This window comes from Bubalus bubalis, chromosome 5, assembly GCF_019923935.1.
Source record: "Bubalus bubalis isolate 160015118507 breed Murrah chromosome 5, NDDB_SH_1, whole genome shotgun sequence".
Taxonomy (NCBI): domain Eukaryota; kingdom Metazoa; phylum Chordata; class Mammalia; order Artiodactyla; family Bovidae; genus Bubalus; species Bubalus bubalis.
Window position 1 is genome coordinate 98743423 of NC_059161.1, and position 27544 is coordinate 98770966.

Sequence of the window (27544 nt, forward strand, 5' to 3'; positions counted from 1 at the left end):
TAACCATTGGACCACCAAGATAGTCCTGCCATCATTATCTCTTTCCTGGAGTATGACACTAGCTTCCTAATTAGTAGTATCCCCCTTCTCCTCACCCCCCAGCTCTGTTTCATTCCTCAGAACAATCAAAATAATCTCCATAGCCCCTGCATTTTTTTAAATATAAAATATAAAACTTATACAAAATTGAAAGGTTGTATAATGAAGTTTCACATGCTCATCACCAAGGTTCAGTGAAATTTTGTAATTTTGTGTCATCTATATCTCTGTCTTCTGTTGCTTATTATGAAGCAGATCCTAGACAGAGAAGAATCTTTTAAAAACTTACGTCAGGGGAGTTGCCTCATGGCTCAGTGCCTAAGACTCCCAGTGCAGGGGGCCCAGGATCAATCCTTGGTCAGGGAGCTAGATCCCACTTACCGCAACTAAGACCCGGTGGAGCCAAATAAATAAATATTTAAAAAGCCAGAAAACTTAGATGAGGAAGCTTTCCTAAATCCCTCTCTTGATGTCTCATTACACTCAAAATCAACGCTCTACATGGCTCCCAAGGCTTCTTGAGATAATGACCTTTGCTTACTTCTTCAGTGACATTGTGCACCGTTTTCTCTTTCCTACCACACTGCTTGGCTTTAGTTGCCACAGAACTTCTCTACAGGCATTTCCATGTGCCTGGCGTGATCTTCCCTTCCTTGGCTTAATTGGCTGCTTCTTTATGGTATTTCCTTAATTAGACAGCTTTTCACTGATGGTTTTATCCTATGTAAAAATGTTTTCCTAAAATGTTGGCAGTTAGTGCATTTAGGTGAAGGGTGTATTGGTCTTTCAAATTTTTATTAGATTGCAAGAAAAAAATATTGAAGGAAAACCCCTCCTCCTTCTTAAATACTTTGTTATCACTGTTTCTCTTAAAATTTGTTTTGAGTCTTTCTCGCCTTTCTTCCCTACCTATCCCCTCCTTCCTCCTGTGATTATTTAATTGATTAGAGAGAAAAGGGAAATAGTATTATCTGATGAGAGAGTTGGGGGCATATGTTATTGGAAGCCATTGCCTTAAGTACCTTAGACTCCCTCGGCAAGGATGCTGTTTGTTAAGTGTATATAAGGAAAGAGTAACCCTTTAAAGATGGCCTGATGTGAGGGTGGCTCACTTCATCTTACCTAGAGGCCTTTCCTCTCCATGAACATCTACCTTCTTTAGGAAGAAATGCTGAATGCTGGTTATCAGACCTCCAGCCATGCTGATGTTTGTAGTAGTAGGTACACTGACTACTTTGTCGTCACCGATTCCATGGACATGAGTTTGAGTAAGCTCCAGGAGTTGGTGATGGTCAGGGAAGCCTGGCGTGCTGCAGTCCACGGGGTTGCAAAGAGTCGGACACGACTGAGCGACTGAACTGACTGAATGACTACTTTGTAGCAGAGATGTTTTCACAGTTTTGATTCTGGAATAATCTGAGCCATGTTTGGTGTGTGTCTCTATCTATATTGAATCAGTGGTATGATTCTCAATGAAACCCAAAATGTAAATGGAGCATTAGATACCCCTTGGTTTGTCTGCCTACGTAACAACTATTCTTGGATTTTTTTTCCCATTATGGTAATTGCTTAGTGATTTATATTACCTGGCATCTGGCATCTTGCATCTCTAAACTATAGCTTTTCAGATAGTGACCTGAGTTACAGTTCAGAGTCTTGAGCCGTTAGTTTTTTTTCTTTTTAAACTTCAGAAAACTTTAGGATGATTGATTAAATGAACTTTGGAGGTTGGTCTATAAAAACAGTTATTTCAAGGATCAAGTGGACTGTGGGACCAGTGTCATTATGTCTAAAACTGTGCTCCCCCACCAGAGTTTATAGAACCTGGCATTAAGTAAGAGCTTTTTGTAAGCTTATACTTAAATCTCTGTATCTGAAATCAATGTCCTTTTATCGGTGGCCTACATAAAATCTACTGTTTCGTGACTCCAAGTGTGTCTCTGTTTATAAGCATGGAGGATGTTTAAGTAAAAGACTTCATTGAGAAATGAGAAGAATTATGTCCTTTAGTTATTAAGAACAGCTGTAAATTTCTACCATTAGAAAACCAGAATTGTAAATAATAAAACTAGAAATACAGAAGCAGCAGCATTCGTAAGGCTTGGTGCTGGAAAGGTGCTTAGAAAAATGTCAGCTGTAGAATGTCTTTGGGGAGTGGATCAGTAATATGTTCTGGGATTCTGCCACTTACTGCTGCTTCCATACCTGCATCATTTTGGCAGACCCTCCATGAATTCACACATTGCCTGACCTTTTCTTTTGCTTCAGAATCTTTCACCTTCCTGAGGCCTTGTGAAAGAAACGGGTCCATTAAAGGTTATGTATCAAATCTATCATGTGAAAAGGAGGAGAATTAGTTCAATTGGGACAAAATTTGTAGTTTTCAGAATGACTTGAATCTGGTTAATAGATAATTCTTAGAAGTTAATAATTCCTAATGTTCCCAAAATTAAGTTATTAAGAAATATTCCAGGTGATAAATAAGTGAATTTACAGATTGTCAGAGTGTATGTTAAGATAATGATCATATGTTTAAAAAAATATGATTGATAATTTATGGCTGTACCAAACTCTAGTCACTTGCCTCATGTGGCTATTTAAATTAATTTAAAAATCACTAAAATTAAGTTCTTTAGTTTTATTAACCACATATCAAGTACTAAATAGGCACATGCAGCTAATGACTACTGTTTTGGAAAGTTCAGATATTGACAGCACTGTTAAGAGAATGTGAAGTATGGGAATTGTAATATTTTCAACTTATCTATTATACTGGTTAATTTTTCTGTTGGAATTCTTGTCTGTTTCTTATCAGCAGACAAGATATTAAGAGCTGCAGGTGTCCATTAGGTTATTAGCCTATCAGTTATGTTTGCAACAAAATGTATAAGTAAATTGGATGTTAGATAGACTTATTGTGATGATCATTTTGCAGTAATTTTTAATATCAAGTCTTTATGTTATATACCTGAAACTAAATATAATGTTATGTCAGTTGTATCACCACAAAAAAATTAAGTAGATTGTTAGTAAATTATGGGGTTTCATAATTATAAATTTTATATATTATAAATTACAATTTATAAATTTTAATTTTAAATATGCTTGCTCTGTGTGATCCAGTGCAGTAGCACTAGTTGTGTGTGGCTCCTGAGCACTTGAAATGTGGCTGGTGTGAATTGAGATGTGCTGTAAGGATAAAATGATAATGTTTTGAATACTGAGTATCCCCCAAAAGTGTACAGTGAATGAAGACAGTCAAAAGTTACAAACTTAACAGTTACAAAGTAAGTATGTTATGGGAAGGTAGTATACAGCATAGTGACTACAGTTAATAATGCTGTACAGCATATTTGAAAGTTGCTAAGCAAGTAGAAACCACAATCACAGAAAACCAACCAATCTGATCACATGGACCACAGACTTGTCTAACTTAATGAAACTGTGAGCTATGCTGTGTAGGGCCACCTAAGACGGACAGATGATGGTGGAGAGTTCTGACAAAAAGTGGTCTGCTGGAGAAGAGAATGGCAAACCACTTCAGTATTCGTGCCTGGAGAACCCCATAAAAGTATGAAAAGGCAAAAAGATAGGACACTGAAAGGAGAACTCCCCAGGTTGGTAGGTGCCCAATATGCTACTGGAAATCAGTGGAGAAATTAACTGCAGAAAGAATGAAGAGACAGTGCCAAAGCAAAAACAACACCCAGTTGTGGATGTGACTGGTGATGGAAGTAAAGTCCAATGCTGTAAAGAGCAATATTGCATTGGAACCTGGAATTAGGCCCATGAATCAAGGTAAACTGGAAGTGGTCAAACAGGAGATGGCAAGAGTGAACATCGACATTTTAGGAATCAATGAACTAAAATGGACCAGAATGGCAGCATTTAATTCAGATGACCCTACTGTGGGCAAGATTCCTTTAGAAGAAATGGAGTAGCCATCATAGTCAACAAAAGAGTCTGAAATGCAGTACTTGGGTGTAATCTCAAAAACGACAGAATGATCTCTCTTCGTTTCCAAGCAAACCATTCAATGTCATAGTAATCCAAGTCTATGCCCGACAAATAATGGTGAAGAAGCTGAAGTTGAACGGTTCTGTGAAGACCTACAAGACCTTCTAGAATTAACACCCCCAGAAGATGTCCTTTTCATTATAGGGGACTGGAATGCAAAAGTACAAAGTCAAGAAATACCTGGAGTAACAGGCAAATTTGGCCTTGGAGTATAGAATGAAGCAGGTCAAAGGTTAACAGAGTTTTGCCAAGAGAACACACTGGTCATAGCAAACATCCTCTTCCAACAACACAAGAGAAGACTCTACACATGGACATCACCAGATGGTCAATCAATAATCAGGTTGATTACATTCTTCACAGCCAAAGATGGAGAAACTCTATACAGTCAGCAAAAACAAGACCAGGAGCTGACTGTGGCTCAGATCATGAACTCCTTATTGCCAAATTCAGACTTAAATTGAAGAAAGTAGGGAAAATCACTAGACCATTCAGGTATGACCTAAATCAAATCCCTTACTATTATACAGTGGGAGTGACAAATAGATTCAAGGGATTAGATCTGATAGAATGCCTGAAGAACTATGGACGGAGGTTCATGACATCATACAGGAGGCAGTGATCAAGACCATCCCCAAGAAAAAGAAATGCCAAAAGGCAAAATGGTTGTCTGAGGAGGCCTTACAAATAGCTATGAAAAGAAGAGAAGTGAAAAGCAAAGGAGAAGAGGAATGATATACCCATTTGAATGCAGAGTTCCAAAGAATAGGAAGGAGAGATAATAAAGCCTTCCTCAGTGATCAATGCAAAGAAATAGAGGAAAACAACAGAATGGGAAAGATCAGAGATCTGTTCAAGAAAATTAGAGATACCAAAATTATGCCCATCTTTGCATCTTTTCATGCAACGATGGGGACAATAAAGGACAGAAATGGTATGGACCTAACAGAAACAGAAGATATTTAGAAGAAGTGGCAAGAATACACAGAAGAACTGTACAAAAAAGATCTTCATGACCCAGATAACCATGATGGCATGATCACTCACCTAGAGCCAGACATCCTGAAATGTGAACTCAAGTGGGCCTTAGAAAGCATCACTACAAACAAAGCTAGTGGAGGTGATGGAATTCCAGTTGAGCTATTTCAAATCCTGAAAGACGGTGCTGTGAAAGTGCTGCATTCAATATGCCAGCAAATTTGGAAAACTCAGCAGTGGCCACAGGACTGGAAAAGGTCAGTTTTATTCTAATCCCAAAGAAAGGCAATGCCAAAAAATGCTTAGACTACCACACAGTTGCACTCATCTCACCTGCTAGCAAAGTGATGCTCAAAATTCTCCAAGCCAGGCTTCAAAAGTACGTGAACCATGAACTTCCATATGTCCAAGCTAGGTTTCAAAAAGGCAGTGGAACCAGAGATCAAATTGCCAACATCTGTTGGATCATCAAAAAAGCACAAGAGTTCCAGAAAAATATCTATTTCTTCTATATTGACTGTGCCAAGATCATGGCATCTTGTCCCACTGCTTCATGGCAAATAGATGGGGAAACAATGGAAACAGTGACAGACTTTATTTTTTGGGGCTCCAGAATTACTGTAGATGGTGACTGCAGCCATGAAATTAAAAGATGCTTGCTCCTTGGAAGAAAAGTTATGACCAACCTAGACAGCATATTCAAAAGCGGAGACATCACTTTGCCAACAAAGGTCCGTCTAGTCAAAGCTATGTTTTGCTGGTAGTCATGTATGGATGTGCGATTTGGACTATAAAGAAAGCTGAGCACCAAAGAACTGATGCTTTTGAACTGTGGTGTTGGGAAGACTCTTGAGAATCCCTTGGACTGCAGTGAGATCCAACCAGTCCATCCTAAAGGAAATTAGTCCTGAATATTCATTGGAAGGACTGATGCTGAAGCTGAAACTCCAATACTTTGGCCACATGATGTGAAGGACTGACTCATTTGAAATGACCCTGATGCTGGGAAAGATTGAAAGCAGGAGGAGAAAGGGACAACAAAGGCTGACATGTTTGCATGGCATCACCGAATCAATGGACATGAGTCTGAGTAAGCTCCGGGAGTTGGTGATGGACAGGGAGGCCTGGCGTGCTGCAACCCCTGCAGTCGCATAGATTCGGACAGGGCTGAACGACCAAATTGAACTGAACTGAAGCAAGTAGTTCTCATAAGGGCTTCCGTGGTGATCCAGTAGTTAAGAATCCTCCTGCCAATGCAGGGGACACAGGTTTGACCCCTGATCTGAGAAGTTTCCATATGCCACGAGGCAGCTAAGCCCATGTACCACAACTACTGAAGCCTTTAAACTCTGAAGCCAGTACTCTGTAATAAGAGAAGCCTCTGTAACAGTGAGAATCTCATGCACTGCAACTAGAGAAAGTCCACATGCAGCAATGAAGACCCAGCTCAGCCAATAAATAAATAAAAATTTTTAAAAAGTTCTCATAAGAAAAAAAATTGTAACTGTATGGTTTTGAGTGTTAACTAGACTTACCATGGTGATCATTTTGCAGTGTAACAAATATTCAACCATTATGTTGTACACCTGAAAGTAATATTATGTCATATGTCAATTATACTCAATTAAAAAATAAGTAGGTAAAATGTCAGGTAAAAATGTAAAACTCTGAAATTTTAAATGACAATAGTATGTTGAAATAATGAGTTATATAGGGTTAAATTTTATAATTTAACATAAAATATTAAAATTAATTTTGACCTATTTTTACTTTTATGAATGTATTACTGGAAATTCTGAAATTTTGTGACTAATTTTGTATTTCTATTGGATAATGCTGTAAAAGAGCCAATGCTTTAATAAGGAAGGCAAGTAATATATAATCTACTTCTATATGCCTGTATCAAGAATGAATATATTTGCAAAGTGAGATGAAATCATATTTATTTATATATTTATTTTTGTCCTTTTGGATTTTTTTAAATAGGATTTATTTTGACTTCTTTAAAAATTTAAAAAATTTTATAGGTACCAGTTGTATTAAAATTTTTTGTGATTTCATTGATCTGTGATGTGGAAGATATGCATAGAGCACTAGTGCAGAGCTTTTATTCAACTGATAAATAAGTGATGAAGATAATATGAATACCATAGGGTTTCCAAGGACAAAAATGTTGCCAGAATCATTGTAAAGGTATCACAGAGACTTTGGGGACTTTTATTGACCAGACAGTAGAAGATAAATATGATGCAAGTGGCAGAAAATAGTAAACTAGAGCGCTTGAATAAAGTCGGGTTGGGTTGTGTACTGAGTAAGCTTAGTGGATACTGAACAGGCCAGAATGGTCTGAATCAAGGATTTCAGTGCAGAAGTAAGAGAGAAGGATTGGAGAGTTAGGTTGAAACTGAATATTGGGACTCTGAGGCCTTGGTGAGAAATCTGAATGAGTTTATTAGGGGCCATCCGAGATATTTATGAACTGAGAAGTGGCATGAAAGCAGTATTTTTCTTTTTTTCTCTAGATTGGTTTGGATACAGGAGAGTATCCATACCTGTTTTTCTGAAGTGAGAAGGTGCAATATCCTGGAGAAATCAGGGGAAATAGGGAGCAGATTTGAGATGTAGAAAGGTACTACTGTGTTTGGGTAAAAGGAAAAAGGAGAAATTGAAACTGACCTTGGATCCCCAAATATCATGACAGAAATGAAAATACAGGTATTTTAGCTTTATATGATGTTTTGTGTTTTTAGAACTTTAAGATGGCCAGTTCAACCCTTTATTACAGATGAGGAATTTGAGAGTCATTGTTTAAAGAACTTGGCCAGGGTCGTGGTCTCCTTATCTTAAGTAGTGGAGCTGAGAATTGAGCCGGGTCTTTTTCTTCCTGATCTATTTTCATTGGCATGTACTCAGTTGCCTAGGTCAGTGCCTCAGTTTTTCTGGACTCTTTCACTTTGTGCAGTCAATCCCTAAGTTTTGTTATTTCTTTCCTAAATATATCTCAAATCTCCCCCACTTCTCTTGGGACCACTTCTGCCTTAGTTCAGGTTTCTACCATCTTTCTGGATTGATATTTTCCTGAATTTATATTTAGTCTCCACTCTGCATACCACCAGAGAAGGCAATGGCACCCCACTCCAGTACTTTTGCCTGGAAAATCCCATGGACGGAGGAGCCTGGTAGGCTGCAGTCCATGGGGTCGCTAGAGTCGGACAGGACTGAGCAACTTCACTTTCACTTTTCACTTTCATGCACTGGAGAAGGAAATGGCAACCCACTCCAGTGTTCTTGCCTGGAGAATCCCAGGGACGGGGAAGCCTGGTGGGCTGCCGTCTGTGGAGTCGCGCAGAGTTGGACACGACTGAAGCGACTTAGCAGCAGCAGCAGCTGCATACCACCTCCTAAAACAAATAAGCAAATAAAAGCAATCTGTTTTCCTGCAGTTCAGGTTTTGAGAGCTTTTTAAATTATAGAGCATTCTCTTGTATCTTTTGAATAAAATGTAGACTTTAGAGCCTGGCCTTATAAGGTTCTACATGATCATGCCCCTTACCTGGTGCTTCCAGTTCCATGCTCACTTTGTTTTTCAGCCTTTTATGTCTTGTTACTTCGGTAAGCAGTGTCCTTGCTACCTTTTCTCCACTATACCCTCAATCCCATACATTCTGGTCTTAAACGTGTTGTCGCTCAGTCGTGTCCTACTCTTTGTGACCCCATGGACTGTAGCCCACCAGGCTCCTCCGTCCATGGGATTTTCCAGGCAAGAGTACTGGAGTGGGTGCCATCGCCTTTGCCGATTGTCCGTTTACTTGTCTCTAATCATCCCTCCTGTGCTTCTTCCCCCTACCTCCAGCTCACCCACTGTTAACCCCTCTGAGAAGATTCCCTTAAGTAGGTTTATTAAAGGTAGCTACTATTTCTTGCTTACTAATATAGGTGGACTCACAGACATTTGTTAAATGGGGAAATGTTTTTATACTTCAGGGTCATTTCAAATTAGAAGTGATTTTAGTGGAGAATAAAGAGTCTGAAAGAATAACTGAAAAAAAATTAATCACCTTCCAACCTGTACTTCATAGCCCTTGTTTACTGCAAGGTGTTACGTGTTTCACAGAAAAAGATTCCATGATCAAATATATTAGAGAATGCTGCAGACTATATCCAAGATAGGAATATAGGACTGTGTATGTAAGACTATAATCAGTAAAGGCTTCAGGAAGTTCTATGGTAAAAATAAGTATATATTTTTTGATACAGCATTTTCCTAATATATTTGATTATGAAAACTTTTTAGATAGAATAAATGTAATTTCTCCTAGGTTACTAGCAGTATTTGGGAAATGCTAAATGTATGTGTCTTTTATTTCCCTCAGGTCTAATTAATACATCTATACCCCATAATCAGGCTCATGCCCAGAGGATATTTGGAGGAATTCTGGTTGTTTACATAGTTGAAAGAGAAAACTTTAGGGAAGTACAGCTATCTTCAAATATTTGAAGGTTCCATTAAAAGAGGAGTTGAAAATATTTTCTTTGAAACCAGAGAATAAGAGCAAGAACCAGGGGGAGGAAGATGTAGGCAGAGGTTTTGCTTTGTATAAGGGTAACTTTCTAATAATTAGAATTTTCTAAGGTTAAATAAATGTTAAATTCAAATAAACCTTAATCCCCAATCTATAAGCCAACAGACACACCCAGAGGTGGCAGGACAGCTCCAGTTCAGTTCAATTCAGTCGCTCAGTCGTGTCCAACTCTTGTGAGTAAAGAGTTCTGTCCCTAAAGCTTGTCAAGCAAAGATTTATAGGGATGCTCTAGAGGAGTTGAGCACATTAGGTAAGGAATAGATTAGAAGGGTAGTTCTCTGCAATAGTTTGAAAACCATTAGGCTCTATTTCTGAGATATCTATGAATCAGAATTTATATTCATTGATCCTTTTCTAATTCTATGAATCTGTGTCTTGGTTTGCAGTCTCAGTTAAGAAACCAAATATGAGAAACATATAGTAGAAATTTTAATTGTATGGTTAATTGCTTTTACTTGATTTTTTTAAAATAGACTTTATTTTTTAGAGCAGTTTTAGATTCACACAAAGAAATTCAGCATTAAGTATAGAGAGTTCATATATACGCTCTTCCCCTAGGAATATATTAATACAACCTCTCTCACTGTCCACATTCCACAGTATCATGGTACATTTGGTAAAATGAATGAACCCTACATTGATACATTATCACCCAAATGTCTACATTTAGAGTTCACACCCCCCCCCCCTTTTTTTCCCTATATTTTTTTGGCTATGTGCAGCATGTGGGATCTTAGTTCCCCAACCAGGGATCAAGCTGCAGTGGAAGTGTGGTGCCTTAGACACTGGACCACCTGGGAATTGTAGAGTTCACTCTCAGTTGTTGATGTTTTGAAAGAAAACGTGAATATTCTTGCCCATCTTTAACAAAGTGGTTTTTAGTTGTTTCTTATCGTAGTTTAGTCTTTTCTGATTCAGAGGTCTAAAAGATAACTAGATCAACATCTATTTTGAAAAAGTAGTCATCTTTTGAGAAAGTTCTTTTTTCAATAATCTCATTAGAAATGTTTTATTTTGCTGACTAACAGTATTTTTTCTTCCTTTTAAGTACCTAAAGAATTGGTGGAGCTCCATTTGAAGTTGATGAGGAAGATTGGCAAATCTGTTACAGCAGACAGATGGGAAAAATACTTGATCAAGGTAAATATTTATAAATCACCTTCTCTGAAATATTATTCTATCTAGCATAAATTGATGTTATGTTTCATAATGTGCTCTTACTTTTTAAAACGTTCTTCTAAAAGTTGCAAAATATGAACCAGAAATCCATATGATTACTATAACTTTTGTAGCAACTATGCTCTGGTCTAGAGTCCTAAAGATTTTAGAGGTGTTACATATCTTTTGTGCCAAACACTGTGCTCAGGACTCTTCATGTTTTCTCTCAGTTGATCCTTAAAATCATCCTAATCAACTTAATTAAGGTATGGACAGGGCCCAATAAAGTTGTCATTTTTCTTTGAGGTCACATAGTATGTCTAGACAGAGCCAAAATTTGTCTTTTACCTAAAAGTTAAAATGTCTTTTACTTAAAAGGTAATACTGACTCAAAAACTCTTGGGTCAGTATGAAAGACTTCTGAGTTATCATTAGACTAAAACTATTGTAAATGAGAACAGTCTGGGTAATCAGAAAACAGTTGCTTTGGGATAAAGCCTATTAATGGCAAGGCCATTCAGGAAAAATTGTCTGGAATTACATCCAAACTTTGAGATCCACACAATTTTTTGTGTGTGGGAGGGGATGGTATGGTATTTGAACTCTTAACATATTAGAATATTAAGATTATATTTTTAGGTGGGATTGAAAAACTGGAATTTTCTTGTCTTGACAAGAAAATTTGGTTTTGTATATACATCTTGTATACAAAACACGAAAATTTGTCTTTGTATACATGTGTTGTCATATCTGCTTTTGCAGGTGGTAGTATATATATATGATTGTAGAGTGCTATGAAAAGAAGAACCATCAAGAAACAAGAGTTGCTTTTTATTTTAAAAATCGCACTTGCTGTTCCAGTTATCTTTGCTGCATATTGTTTTATGTCACTTAATTTGGACATCACTCTAAATTAAGTGACATGAAACAGTAATCATTTTAATCACTTCAGTGACACTGTGGGTTGGGAATCTCAGGTCACTTTCACTGTACTTTGTTGGCTAAAGCAGTCACAGTTCTCCCAGATTTAGGGAGAGGAAGACTAGACCCTCAACTCTCAGTGAGTGGTAGGAGTGTCTTAACTTTTGAAAAGCCCACTGTGAGATGAATCAATATTTTTTGTACAAGTTTGAAACCCTGAAAAGTTGGCTTAGCATTTCAAAAATTTGATGCTGTGGGATTTTCTAAAAGCCTTGATTAACTAATATTTAATTATATCTCTGAACTGTATTAAGCTGTGAATAGTAAAGGAGCAGATTTTTAACTATTTAAAGTCTTAAAAAATGCCAGTGGTTGAAGGGAGGTGCCAGTGAAGTTGCTGTTTTACCTTTAACAAAATATTCATTAAGGATTAAGAATCTAGAACTGGACCTTAAAAAGAGGTGCTGGAATTTCAGTACAGTAATCTTTTAAAAAGTAATTTTATTTATTGTCTATGCTAGGTCTTTGTTGGGCTTCCCTTGTGGCTCAGCTGGTAAAGAATCTGCCTGCAGTGCAGGAGACCTGAGTTCTGTCCCTGGGTTGGGAAGATCCCCTGGAGAAGGGAAAGGCTACCCACTCCAGTATTCTGGCCTGGAGAATTCCATGGACTGTGTAGTCCACGGGATCGCAAAGAGTTGGACACGACTGAGCAACTTTAACTTTCACTTCGTAGGTCTTCGTTGCTGCTCAGGCTTTTCTCTAGTTATAGCAAGCGGGGCCTACTCTCTCATTGCAGTGGCCTCTCTTGTTGCTGAGCACAGGTTCTGGGACCCACCGGCTTCAGCGGTTGGGGCACGTGGGCTCAGTAGTTGCAGTTTCTGGGCTCTGGAGCACAGGCTCATGGATGTGGCTCGTGAATTTAGTTGCTCCATGATATGTAGGATCTTCCTGGACCAGGGATTGAACCTGTGTCTCCTGCGTTGGCAGGTGAATTCTTTACCACTGAGCCACCAAGGAAGCCCAGGATAGTCATTTTTTTGTTTGTTTTTTATTTTTTAAAATTAATTTGTTTATTATAATTGGAGGCTAATTATAATATTGTGGTGGTTTTTGCCATACATTGATATGAATCAGCCACAGGTGTACATGGGTCCCCTCCATCCAGAACCCCTCTCCCACCACCCTCCCCATCCCATCCCTCTGGGTTGTTCCACTGCACTGGCTTTGAGTGCCCTGTTTCATGCATTGAACTTGGACTGGTCATCTATTTCATATGGTAATACACGTGTTTCAATTCTATTCTCTCAAATCATCCCACGCTCGCCTTCTCCCACAGAGTCCAAAAGTCTGTTCTTTATATCTCTGTCTCTTTTGCTGTCTCGCATATAGGGTCGTCATTACCATCTTTCTAAATTCCATATATATGTGTTAATATACTGTACTGGTGTTTTTCTTTCTGACTTACTTCACTCTGTATGCTGTGCTATGCTATGCTAAGTCGCTTCAGTCATGTCTGACTCTGTGTGACCCCATAGACGGCAGCCCACCAGGCTCCCCCGTCCCTGGGATTCTCCAGGCGAGAATACTGGAGTGCGTTGCCATTTCCTTCTCCAATGCATGAAAGTGAAAAGCAAAAGTGAAGTTGCTCAGTCGTGTCCAACTCCTAGCGACGCCATGGACTGCAGCCTACCAGGCTCCTCCATCCATGGGATTTGCCAGGCAAGAGTACTGGAGTGGGGTGCCATTGCCTTCTCCTTCACTCTGTATAATAGGCTCCAATTTCATCCACCTCATTAGAACTGACTCAAATGCGTTCTTTTTAATAGCTGAGTAATATTCCATTGTGTATATGTACCACAGCTTTCTTATCCATTCGTCTGCTGATGGACATCCAGGCTGCTTCCATGTCCTGGCTATTGTAAACAGTGCTGGAATGCACATTGGGGTACACGTGTCTCTTTCACTTTTGGTTTCCTTGGTCTGTATGCCCAGCAGTGGGATTGCTGGATCATATGGCAGTTCTATTTCCAGTTTTTTAAGGAATCTCCACACTGTTCTCTATAGTGGCTGGTAATAGTTTGCATTCCCACCAGCAATGTAAGAGGGTTCCCTTTCAGGATAGTCATTTTTAATGTGACATTTTAAAGCAGTGTAGTTGTATCTACATCTGTCTGTTAAAGTAGATTTGTTTGTTTTTTACACGTTCTAAGAACTGAAGTAGAAATATCTTTTTTTTTTTTTTTAGAAATATCTTGTATACTAATCTCAGCTCTGCTGTTAACAAACTTTGGATCCATGGATGATCTGTTTTTGCCCCCGTTGTATCTTAGTTTCTTCATAAAATGTGAAAATTAGAACAAGATGATTTTAAAACCCTTAAGTTTTATGATTATAACCACAGATTCTGAGTGTTTTTTAATTGAAATATATTCACATAAAATTTGCCCTTTGAAAGTATACAGTTCAGTGTTTTTTAGTATATTCATAAGGTTGTGCAACCATCACCATTATCCAAAACAGAACCTCTTCATTGCCCCAAAAAGAAACCTTCATACCCATCTTCAGTTACTTCCTCCTTCCCTAGTCCTTGGCAACCACTGATCTCTTTTCTAACTCTTTGGATTTGCATATTCTGGAAGTTTCATATAAATAGAATTACAATTTGTAGCTTTTGTGTTTGGCTTCTTTCACTTAGCATAATGTTTTTAAGACTCATCTATGTTGTAGCATATATCAGAACTTTGTTCCTTTTTGAGCCTGATTAATAGTCTATTATGTGGATAATACTACATTTTATCCATTTATTGGTTTATGATATTTGACTTGTTTCTGTCTTTCAGCTATTATAAATAGTACAAGTGTTTTGGTAGATGTGGTCTTTTTTGAGTATTTAAGGGTAAAATTGGTAGGTCATATGGTAATTCTTTTAACTTTTTGAGAAACTACCAGACTTTTTCCAAAACAGCTCCAATGATTTACATTTCCCTTAGGAACCTATAAGGACTCTTATCTTTTCCACATCCCTTTTTACCAATACTTGTTATTAAATGATTGATTTTATTCATCCCATTGGAGATGAAGTGTTATCTCATTGTGGTTTTGGTTTGCATTTCCCTTAAAGTCTAAATAATGTTGAGCCTTTTTCTCATGTGCTTGTGTGTCTTCTTTGGAAAACTGTCTATTCATATCCTTGTCCATCTTTTAACTACCTGTCTTTGTTTTTGAGTTTTTTTAATATATACTGCATACTAGACACTTAACAGATTTATGGTTTGCAAATATCTTCTCTAATTATGTGTGTTATCTTTTCAGTTTCTATGTAATGTCTTCTGATGCATGGAAGTTTTAATTTAGATTAACTCCAATTTTTTTCCTTTGTGGCTAGTGCTTCAGTGTCATATATAAGAAGTCATTGCCCGACACAAGGTCCTGAAAATCTAATCCTATATTTTGAGAGCTTTTATACTTTTAGTTCTTAAATTTAGATCTAACCCATTTAATTTTTGAATATACTCTTAGATAGGAGTTCAGCTATATTCTTTTGCACATAGATATCTGTTTGTTCTGTTATGATTTGTCAAAAACATTATTTTTTCCCTCACTGGATTGCCTTGACATCCTTGTAGAAAGTCAGTTGACCATAAGTGTGAGAATTTATTTCTGAAGTCTTCATTCTGTTGACTTTCATGTTGTTATTTATGCTAGTACCATATAGCCTTGGTTACTGTGGTGGCTCAGACAGTAAAGAATCCACCTGCATTGCAGGAGACCTGGCTTCGATCCCTGGGTTGGGAAGATCCCCAGGAGGAGGGCATGGCAACCCACTCCAGTATTCTTGCCTGGAGAATCCCCATGGACAGAGGAGCCTGGCCGGCTACAGTCTATGGGGTCACAAAACATTGGACACAACTGAGTGACTAAGCACACAGCACACTCATATCGTCTTGGTTATTGTAGCTTTGTGGCAAGTATTTAAATTGTTTATCTTTTACAAAATTGTTTTGGCTATTCTCATCACTTTCATTTCCTTACGAGTTTGAGGATCAGCTTATCAACATCTGCGAAAATGCCAGTTAGAATTTGTATAGGATTGTATATAATCTGTAGATAAATTTGGGGAGTATTGGCTTCTTAATAATAGTAAGTTCTCTGATCCATGAAAATGCGGTGTCTTTCAAAATAGGTAAGTCTTTAATTCCTTTCAACAGTATTTTGTGGGCACTTCCTTGGCCACTCTGCACTTCCAGTGCAGGGGCACAGGTCCAGCCCATTGTTAGGGAACTAGGACCCCATGTGCTATGTGGCGTGGTCTAAAAATTAATAAAATTAAAAAAATTTTTTTTGCAGTTTTCAAATTCTGGTCTTAGACTTTATTCCTTAGCATTTTGCCATTTTTGATGGTATTGTAAATGGAATTTTCCTAATTTCATTTTCATATCAGTCATTTCTAGTGTTGTGGAAATACAACTAATGATTGTACATTGATCTTGTATGTTGCAACTTTGCCAAAGTCATTTATTAGCTCAAATAGCTTTTTCTGTAGTAAATTCTTAAGATTTTCTATATACATGATTATGTCATCTGCAAACATTTACTTCCTCTTCAGTCCGGATGCCCTTTATTTATTTTTCTTGTGTAATTGCTTTCCTGGAGCTTCTAATACACTGTTGTGTGGAAATGGTGGGAGCAGGCATCTTTGTCATGTTCCTGATCCTCGGGAGAAAGGTTTTGGTCTTTCAGCTTTCATTATGTATGTATGTTATTCGAGGGATTTTCATTGATGTCCTTTATCAGATTGAGGAAATCCTCTTTTTCCCCCTGGTTTGTTGAGTATTTCTGTCATGAAAGCTGTTGGATTTTGTCAAGTGTTTTTTTCTGCATCTATTGAGATAACCATGTGAATTTTGTCCTTTATTGATCTGTAGTGTGTTACATTGATTAGTTTTCATATGCTGAAATCTTGCAATCCTGCAGTCAATCCCACTTGGTCATGGTCCACAATCTATTTTATATGTTGCTAGCTTTGGTTTGTTAATTTATTTTTGAAGATTTTTGTACCTGTGTTCATAAGGGATATTGATTTTCTTTTTCTTGAGGTATCTTTGTCTGGTTTTAAAATCTGGGCAATGCTGGTCTAATCTTGAATTGAGAAATGTTTCCTCTGCTTTCATTTTTTTTATGGATGTTTGTGAGGTATTAGAATGTAGCAATGAAGCCATGTGGGCTTGGGCTTTTCTTTGTTGAAAATTTTTTTGCTCGTTTGTTAAACCAGTCTCTTTAATTGTTACTGGTTTATTCAGATTTGTATTTCTTCTTGTGTCAAGTTCAGTATTTGTGCCTTTGCAGGAAATTGTCCATATTATTAGATTAACTGTCTTGAAGTGAAGTTGCTCAGTCGTGACCAACTCTTTGTGACCGCAGGGACTGTAGCCTACCAGGCTCTTCTGTCCATGGAATTCTCCAGGCCAGAATACTGGAGTGGGTAGCCATTCCCTTCTCCAGGGGATTATCTGTTTTATTGGCATACAACTGTTCATAGCATTCGCTTACAATTCTGCTTTTTGCAAAGTCTGTAATAATGTTCCTCGTTTCTTTCCTCTTTTTACTGATTTAGTGTTCTCTTTTTTCCTGGTCAGTCTAGTTAGAGCTTTGTAAAATTTTATCTTTTTAAGAACCTGCTTTTGGTTTAATAGAATTTCTCTGTTGTTTTTCTGTTTGATTATTTTCTTCCTTGCACTTGCTTTATGTTTAGTTGTTCTTTTCTTAAAGTGAAAGTTTAGGTTATCAGTTGGAGATATTCCTTTTTTTCCAATATATTTATTCTCAGCTGTTCCATCTAATCCCTGCTTAGCTTCTTCCTGTAAATTGCCACATTGTTTTTCACTTTGATTCATTTCTAAGTATTTTCTCTTTTCCTTTCTGATTTCTTTTTTGACCTATTGGTTATTTAGTCGTATATTGTTTCCACGTTTCTGAATTTCCCCAGTGTTTTCCTGTTTTTGATATCTAATTTCATTCCATTATGTAGGACAACATACTTCATTCTTTAGTATTAAAAAATTTAATTTTTCTACTTAGATATTTATAGGGATTTGCTAACTTCATATGTATATTTACTGTGCTTTTTTCCTCCTGATTTTTAAGACTTTTGCTACCCTGTAAAGTTTATACACACGTACACACTCATATATAAATGTATATTTTCCCTTATCCTTTTTTGATATGCTAGTGTTGCTACTATTTTATTTAAATAACTATAAATTCCATTAACTTTTTAAAAACTTAAAATATTTTTTATTTTGACTGTGCTGGGAGTTTGTTGCAGGATATGAGCTCTCTCTAGTTTTGGTACTTTTTGGAGAAGACCCTGATGCTAGGAAAGATTGAAGGTGGGAGGAGAAGGGGACAACAGAGGAGGAGATGGTTGGATGGCATCACCGACACGATGGACATGAGTTTTAGTAAATCCTGGGAGTTGATGATGGACAGGGAAGCCTGGCGTGCTGCAGTCCATGGAGTTGCAAAGAGTCAGACACGACTGAGAGACTGAACTGAACGGAGTTTTGGTGCATGGGCTTCTGATTGCAGTGGCTTCTCTTGTGGAGCACGAGCTCTAGGGTGCATGGGCTTCAGTGGTTGTGGCATGCAGGCTCAGCAGTTGTGGCTCCTAGGCTCTTGAGTGCTGGCTCAATAGTTCTGTCGTATGGAATTCTCCCAGACCAGGGATCAAACCCGTGTCTCCTGCACTGGCAGGCAGATTCTTTTACCACTGAGCCACCAGGGAAGCCCCTATATAGAGTTCTGATGTTAGAAAATCTGGGCTCCCTTCTTAGTTTCTCAGCACTATTGATGTCAGGAAATTTTTATCACTTGTCTGTATCTAAGCTGATCTGTAAATCTGGGGAAAATGCAGTCTTATTAAATGTTAACATTCATCTTTCAGAATTATGAGAATTTAATGAAATAATGTGTGAAGGGACTCAAAACTAATGTCTGACATTGGCTTCAGGAAGAAGACTGTTGTTAAAGATGATATATGCTGAAGATACTATCAAAGCTTATATTCTTACCTGATTTTTAAGATATATAAAAGCTTAATATTAATGTAGTTTAGTTAATAGAAGGTTGTTGTTCAGTTGCTAAGTTGTGTCTGACTTTTTGCTGCCCCCTGAATTGCAACATGCCAGGCTTCCCTGTCCTCCACTGTCTCCCAGAATTTGCTCAAACTCAATGGCACCCCACAGTCCATGGAGTCGCTAAGAGTAGGACACGACTGAGCGACTTCACTTTCACTTTTCACTTTCATGCATTGGAGAAGGAAATGGCAACCCACTCCAGTGTTCTTGCCTGGAGAATCCCAGGGATGGTGGAGCCTGGTGGGCTGCCGTCTATGGGGTCACACAGAGTGTGTATTCTGCTGGTTGCTGTCTAGGCCGCTTTATTTAGTCTTTACATTTTTATGGCCTTAAATACAGTCCTTTATAAAAAAAGGAAGGAGAAAGTACCTTCTGTATGTGAACTCTTAACGCCAACTCAGCAGGAGTAGGTTCATAGATGGATATCCCCATTTTACATAAGTGGAATTGCCTTTTTAAAAATCTCTATCCTTCATCAGAATTCATGAGAACTAGATGTTGTATGCCTTATTCACTTGCATATACATCAAAAGCCCTCAAATTATGGCCCCTTGCCTATTTTCATAAAGGTTTGTGAATCAAGAATATTTTTTAACAAACAACATTTACAATCAGTTTCTTAAAGAGTGACTATTTTGAATTCCAATTAAGTCAGCTATTATCCACCCCCAAATAATTCTCTGCATCTCATTAGTATATCTGAATTACAAAAATTGTATAATCATTAATTATTATATATTACACATAACATAATGCATATGATATACTACCTGGTATATCACATATAGTTATTGTATTTTAAAATTCATCCAAAAATATACGGAAATGTTTTCTCTCCTTAACATAGGTGCCAGTAAAAGATCCTTGATTTAACCCCTCGGCCTGCAAAGCCTAATATTTACTATCATGTCCTTTTCAAAAAAAGTTTGCTCACCCTTGATAAAAAACATCATGCATAGTACAGTGCTTGACACATCATTGCTTAATCATTATTTGCTGAATGAATGAACTGTGATTATGAATAACTTGCAAAGGACACAAAACTAAGTTACTAACCAAGGTTTTTCTGACTTTGTAGCCTTAAAAGCAATGAAGTTTTCTTTATGGGCAATAAGAAAGAAATCCTTAAGTTGTTTTAAAAATGAATGTTACGATTACTTGTGTATATTTTTTTCTTCTCTAAATCATCAGGAGTGGACATTTTATGTAAAACCTGATAATAGTATCAATACTGGGTATCAGATCAGATCAGATCAGTCGCTCAGTCGTGTCCGACTCTTTTCGACCCCATGAATCGCAACACACCAGGCCTCCTGTCCATCACCAACTCCTGGAGTTCACTGAGACTCACGTCCATCGAGTCAGTGATGCCAGCCAGCCATCTCATCCTCTGTCGTCCCCTTTTCCTCCTGTCCCCAATCCCTCCCAGCATCAATCTTTTCCAGTGAGTCAACTCTTCGCATCAGGTGGCCAAAGTACTGGAGTTTCAGCTTTAGCATCATTCCTTCCAAAGAAATCCCAGGGCTGATCTCCTTCAGAATGGACTGGTTGGATCTCCTTGCAGTCCAAGGGACTCTCAAGAGTCTTCTCCAACACCACAGTTCAAAAGCATCAATTCTTCGGCGCTCAGCCTTCTTCACAGTCCAACTCTCACATCCATACGTGACCACAGGAAAAACCATAGCCTTGACTAGATGGACCTTTGTTGGCAAAGTAATGTCTCTGCTTTTGAATATGCTATCTAGGTTGGTCATAACCTACCTTCCAAGGAGTAAGCGTCTTTTAATTTCATGGCTACAGTCACCATCTGCAGTGATTTTGGAGCCCAGAAAAATAAAGTGTGACACTGTTTCCACTGTTTCCCCATCTATTTCCCATGAAGTGGTGGGACCGGGTGCCATGATCTTCGTTTTCTGAATGTTGAGTTTTAAGCCAACTTTTTCACTCTCCACTTTCACTTTCATCAAGAGGCTTTTGAGTTCCTCTTCACTTTCTGCCATAAGGGTGGTGTCATCTGCATATCTGAGGTTATTGATATTTCTCTGGGCAGTCTTGATTCCAGCTTGTGTTTCTTGAATGAATATTTGATAATAAATGATGTAAAATTATAGCTTTTCTAGAAATATAATTTAAAAATTAAAGTACAAGTTTTTCTGTGGCCAAAAACTGTATCAGGAATTTTAGCCATTCTTCTTTCTACGTTGTTAAGAGTACTGTTGATAGTCTAGAGGAACTGGCACACGATAGCCAAATCCAGGTAACTCCTCCGTTTTGTAAATAAACTAGTGTTTGACATTGCTGCTATTCATTTACCTATGATCTGTGACTGCTTTCAAGTTTACAGTGCAATTGTCAGTGGTCTGTTTAAGAACTATATGATCAACAAAGCCTAAAATACCATCAGCCGTTTACAGGAAAAAGTTTTGACACCTGGCCTAGAAAGCACATTAACAATATATTTCTCTATTTCTCTTAGTTTTGTTCTTTATGAAATTAGAATACCAGAAAGTCACTTGGTATTCATCTACTGGATAGATAAAAAGGACAAGGATGAGGAAAGAACATATCTATACTTGCAGCAGAGCTGCTTTTGCCTATTTTTTAGTTTCTCTCATATTGGTTGTCTGCTGGTTCATAAGAAGATTAGAACTATGTCTGTCTTTTGGACCATCATTTACCCAGCTCTAAGCATGTGGAATGACTGAACAAATGTATTTGCATGGAGTCTAAGTAATCAGTTTCCCTAAAAGTTGATTATTAGAAAAAGTTTTATCAAACGCTGACTCCCAAAGCTCTAGCTCTACTTCAGGCTTTTATACCAGATTACAAACATCTCCATTTATATCCTACTGACTGCCTAGTGAACTGTTTCTTGTAAGCAAAATCAAACTCAACATATATCAAAAGCCAAATTATCTTATTCCTTGATCTTCTGGTACATATTGAATCCATGATGTATTCGTATCCCCACCAACATCGTGACCTCAAACCATGATTCGGGCATATTAAACACAAAGATTTGAAAGTAGCTATTATATTACTATAAGAGTTATTTAGTGATTCTCTGTCTCTTAAAAATCTAAACTCTGTCATAGCATTCGAAACTCTTAATGGTTTAGCCACTTTCTTTAGCCACATCTAATGACAGTCTCTCCTGTGTACCCTACTACTTGACTCATATTCTGTGTCATTCACAGAACATGGGATCTTCTTCATTCCTTAGAATATTTGCATATACTGTATCTTCTGCCTAGGATGCCTTCCCATGAACTTGTTTGCCTGTCAAACAGTTATCCTTTAAATATAACCTCAGGTATTACTTTCTTCTTGAGACCTTTCCTTTTGCAGGAAGACATTCCAGATGTTCCTCCATGGATTTATGGGTAGCTCCATTATAGAAATTACCATATATTTTTTATTACATGTACACTATGTACCAGGCACTGTGTTTGATACTTTCGTTACATAGCTCACTTTTGAACTAAATATTTTCCTCCTCTTATGCACAAGGTAATTTATTTTGAGAAACTGAATAACCAGACAAATCTCACATTGCTAGAAATGGCAGAGCCAGCATTCAAGCCCAGGGCTTTGTGAATTCAGTGCTTTAAAATACTGTTGGTATTGCCCCTCATATTTGTCTTAGTTGTAAATTATAAGCATCTTGAATGCTTTTTGTATCTTTTATACATCAATATTAGGTGAATTAATTATTTAAATTATTTCAGTTTTCTTTCACTTGACTGCTAATAAGATTAACTCCGTATTTACTTCTTGGTTCTCTTTATTGGTTACATTAGGTATTTTTCTAGTGGAAATTTTACCTTCCCTGTTAACATGGCTTTCGATCTTTTATCTTTCTCTAAGTGGTACTGCTGTGCATTTGTATTATGGAGAGCAAATTCTATTTAAATCTAGAGCAGATATCCTTATCTGTTAGACCTTGGTCTTTGGCTCATAGCAGATGTTACCAATCTAAGCTTTTCCTGCCAACCCTAGTTTAGCAGACTACACTGCTACCACAGATCAGTCAGCAGTGGCATCTGTTTGCCGTGTCTTATTGTGTTTCTCTTAAACAGTTGAACTGAGACCTGTAGAATGAGCAGAAATTTGTTTGGAAATTACCAGTAGTTTGGCTTCACTATAATATGGTGAATGGCAGTGAGTGGAAGCCTAGGGTTCATGTGAAAGAAAGTTACTGTAATAATTCAACCAACCACTTAAGAGGCCTGAATTAAGGTTTTGGCACTAAGTGTGGAAAGAAAGGGCTTCCCTGGTGGCTCAGATGGTAAAGAATCCACCTGCAATGCTGGAGTTGCAGGTTTGGTCCCTGGATCAGGAAGATCCTCTGGAGAAGGAAATGGCAAGCCATTCCAGTATCCTTGCCTGGGAAATCCCATGGACTGAGGAGCTTGGCGGGCTATAGTCCATGGTATCGCAAAGAGCTGGATATGACTGAGTGACTAAACAGCAGCAACATGGAAGGAAAAGGATTTAGGTGAGAACTATCAATATTTGGAAGGTAGAGTCAGTAAGTCTTGATACCTGATAGAGGCAAAGAGAGGTGTCTAGCAGCTCACCTCAAGAAGGACATTCATTGTTGTGGTATATCCTGGACTTGCTAACATATATTCTCCAATATCATCCAGTATGTAAGTTCAGTTCAGTTCAGTTCAATTCAGTCTAGTCGCTCAGTCGTGTCCGACTTTGTGACTCCATGAATCGCAGCACTCCAGGCCTCCCTGTCCATTACCAACTCCCGGAGTTCACTCAGACTCACGTCCATCGAGTCAGTGATACCATCCAGCCATCTCATCCTCTGTCGTCCCCTTCTCCTGCCCTCAACCCCTCCCAGCATCAGAGTCTTTTTCCAATGAGTCAACTCTTCACATGAGGTGGCCAAAGTACTGGAGTTTCAGCTTTAGCATCATTCCTTCCAATGAACACCCGGGACTGGTCTCCTTCAGGATGGACTGGTTGGATCTCCTTGCAGTCCAAGGGACTCTCAAGAGTCTTCTCCAACACCACAGTTCAAAAGCATCAATTCTTCGGCGCTCAGCTTTCTTCACAGTCCAATTCTCATATCCATACATGACCACTGGAAAAACCATAGCCTTGACTAGACGGACCTTTGTTGGCAAAGTAGTGTCTCTGCTTTTCAATATGCTGTCTAGGTTGATCATAGCTTTCCTTCCAAGGAGTAAGCGTCTTTTAATTTCATGGCTGCAGTCACCATGTGCAGTGATTTTGGAGCCCCCAAAAATAAAGTCTGACACTGTTTCCCCATCTATTTCCCATGAAGTGATGGGACCAGATGCCATGATCTTCATTTTCTGAATGTTGAGCTTTAAGCCAACTTTTTCTCTCTCCTCTTTCACTTTCATCAAGAGGCTTTTGAGTTCCTCTTCACTTCCTACCATAAGGGTGTTATCATCTGCATATCTGAGGTTATTGATATTTCTCCTGGCAGTCTTGATTCCAGCTTGTGCTTCTTCCAGCACAGCGTTTCTCATGATGTACTCTGCATATAAGTTAAATAAACAGGGTGACAATATACAGCCTTGACGTACTCCTTTTCCTATTTGGAACCAGTCTGTTGTTCCATGTCCAGTTCGAACTGTTGCTTCCTGACCTGCATACAGGTTTCTCAAGAGGCAGGTCAGGTGATCTGGTATTCCCATCTCTTTCAGAATTTTCCAGTTTATTGTGATCCACACAAGGCTTTGGCATAGTCAATAAAGCAGAAATAGATATTTTTCTGAAATTCTCTTGCTTTTTCGATGATCCAGCAGACGTTGGCAATTTGATCTCTGGTTCCTCTGCCTTTTCTAAAACCAGCTTGAACATCTGGAAGTTCACAGTTCACGTATTGCTGAAGCCTGGCTTGGAGAATTTTGGGCATTACTTTACTAGTGTGAAATGTATAGGAACCTGAAAATCTAGCTGGTGACTTTTTTTTTTTTTCCTGTGTAATTTTATTTTATTTTTAAACTTTACAATATTGTATTAGTTTTGCCAAACATCGAAATGAATCCGCCACAGGTATACATGTGCTCCCCATCCTGAACCCTCCTCCCTCCTCCCTCTAGCTGGTGACTTTTAAGGTGAAGTTACCCTCCTAAAAATAAAGAAATCTAGTTAGTAGAAATTTAAAATAGCAGTTCTGCAAAGATCTGTTAACCCCTTTCTTAGTTGGATAGACCTTGGCCTTGTTGGGCTTCACTTTGCTTTTACTTTGTGAGTCATAATAAAACTTCTCTGCCAGTAAACTCATGTGCTTCCATGAAACTTCTCTGTTTGCTGTGATTGCTAATGACTTTAGATACCATGTGAGCAAGTTAAGACATCTTAGCCATGGATAATAAATACCACCATGTCAGTAAACAGACACGTGCATTCAATAGATTCTGTACCTGTGCTTTCCTGCCACCCTGCCTCCTGCCCAAACGCAGCAGTAAACAGGCCCTAAAAGTAATAGAAAAGCTAATTCTTAATAAATTATCCTTTAAAGGAATTGAGTTCCTTTAGCTCTGAATTATTTCTAAGAGACAAATGGTAATTTATTACTGCTATTATTATTCAGTTTTGTGATTTCTTCGGTGCATGCCATGCCAGTGATTTAGAGACAGTTTTTCAGTGAAAAAAAAAAATACTGTCACATGGAATGTAGTAATCAATGGATTTTAAAAGGCTCTTGATTTTAAGAAATGTTAAAATATGAAAATAAATAGGTTTATTTGGATAAGCAGAGTATTTCCTGGTGTTCAGTACTAGAGGGATAATGACATTTAGTAGAAAATAAGCTAATGTGTCTTTTCTGGGGTGTCTATCTACCACTCAACAGAAAATGACCTCATTTGTCCTTCAAAAGTAAAGGGAAGATAATAGATAATCTCAGAACTCTTTGGAAAGTGATTAAATTAGGTAATGGTTCTTGTTCAGTCACTCAGTCATGTCTGACTCTTTGCGACCCATGGATTGCAGCACGCCAGGCTTCCCTATCCTTTGTCATTTCCCAGAGTTCACTCACACTCATGTCCATCAAGTTGGTGATGCCATCCAACCATTTCATCCTCTGTCGTCCCCTTCTCCTCCCGCCTTCAATCTTTCCCAGCATCAGGGTCTTTTCCAATGAGTCAGTTCTTCTCATCAGGTGGCCAAAATATTGGAGTTTCAGTTTCAGCATTAGTCCTTCCAATGAATATTCAGGACTGATTTCCTTTAGGATGGACTGGTTAGATCTCCTTGCAGTCCAAGGGACTCCCAAGAGTCTTCTCCAACACCACAGTTTGGAAAGCATCAATTCTCTGGCACTCAGCTTTCTTTATGGTTCATCTCGCACATCCGTACATGACTACTGGATAAACCACAGCTTTGACTAGACAGACCTTTGTTGGCAAAGTAATGTCTCTGGTTTTTAATATGCTAAGTTTGTCGTAGCTTTCCTTCCAAGGAGCAGGCGTCTTTTCATTTTATGGCTGCAGTCACTGTCAGCAGCGGTTTTGGAGCCCAAGAAAATAAAGTCTGTCACTGTTTCCATTGTTTCCCATCTATATGTCATGAAGTGATGGAACAGGATGCCATGATCTCAGTTTTTTGAATGCTGAATTTTAATCTAGCTTTGTCTCTCTCCTCTTTCACCCTCTTCAAGAGGCTCTACAGTTCCTCTTTGCTGTTATAAGAGTGGCATCATCTGCATATCTGAAGTTATTAATATTTCTCCAGGCAGTCTTCATTCAGCTTGTGCTTCATCCAGCCCAGCAATTCTCATGATGTACTCTACAAATCAGTTAATAAACAGAGTGACAGTGTACAGCCTTGACGTATTCCTTTCCCAATTTGGAACCAGTCTGTTGTTCCATGTCTGATTCTAACTGTTGCTTCTTGACCTGCATACAGATTTCTCAGGAGGCAGGTCAGGTGGTCTGGTATTCCCATCTCTTTAAGAATTTTCCACAGTTTGTTGTCATCCACACAGTCGAAGACTTCAGTATAGTCAATGAAGCAGAAGTAGATGTTTTTCTGGAATTCTCTTGCTTTTTCTGTGATCCAACAGATGCTGGCAATTTGATCTCTGGTTCCTCTGCCTTTTCTAAATTGAGGTTATACATCTGGAAGTTCTTGGTTCACGTATTGTTGAAGCCTAGCTTGATGGATTTTGAGCATAACCTTGCTAGCATTTAAAATGAGTAGTTATAACATTTGTTGGCATTGCCCTTCATTGGGATTGGAATGAAAACCGATCTTTTCCTGTCCTGTGGCCACTGTTAAGTTTTCTAAATTTGCTGGCATATTGAGTGCAGCACTTCGACAGCATCATCTTTTAGGATTTGAAATAGCTCAACTGGAATTCCATCACCTCCATGGCTTTGTTCATAGTGATGCTTCCTAAGACCTACCTGACTTCACACTCTAGGATGTCTGGCTCTAGGTCAGAGCTGAGTGATCATACCATTGTTGTTATCCAGATCATTAAGATCTTTTTTGTGTAGTTCTTCTGTGTATTCTTGCCACCTCTTAATATCTTCTGCTTCTGTTAGGTCCATACTGTTGTCTTTTATTGTACCCATCTTTCATGAAATATTCCTTTGATATCTCCAATTGTCTTGAAGAGATCGCTAGTCTTTCCCATTCTGTTGTTTTCTTCTGTTTCTTTGCATTCATCACTGAGGAAGGCTTTCTTATTTCTCCTTGCTATTCTGTGGAACTATG

At 38.2% G+C, this 27544-nt stretch overlaps 1 protein-coding gene across 1 annotated transcript in view; it reads left to right on the forward strand.

Moving 5' to 3' along the window:
• Positions 1-27544, forward strand: part of RSF1 (remodeling and spacing factor 1) — a 154122-nt gene that overhangs the window by 41865 nt on the left and 84713 nt on the right. Inside the window, exon 2 of the mRNA XM_006077385.3 lies at positions 10666-10757. Within this exon, the coding sequence (XP_006077447.3) occupies positions 10666-10757 (92 nt within the window). The remainder of the gene's footprint in view (positions 1-10665; positions 10758-27544) is intronic.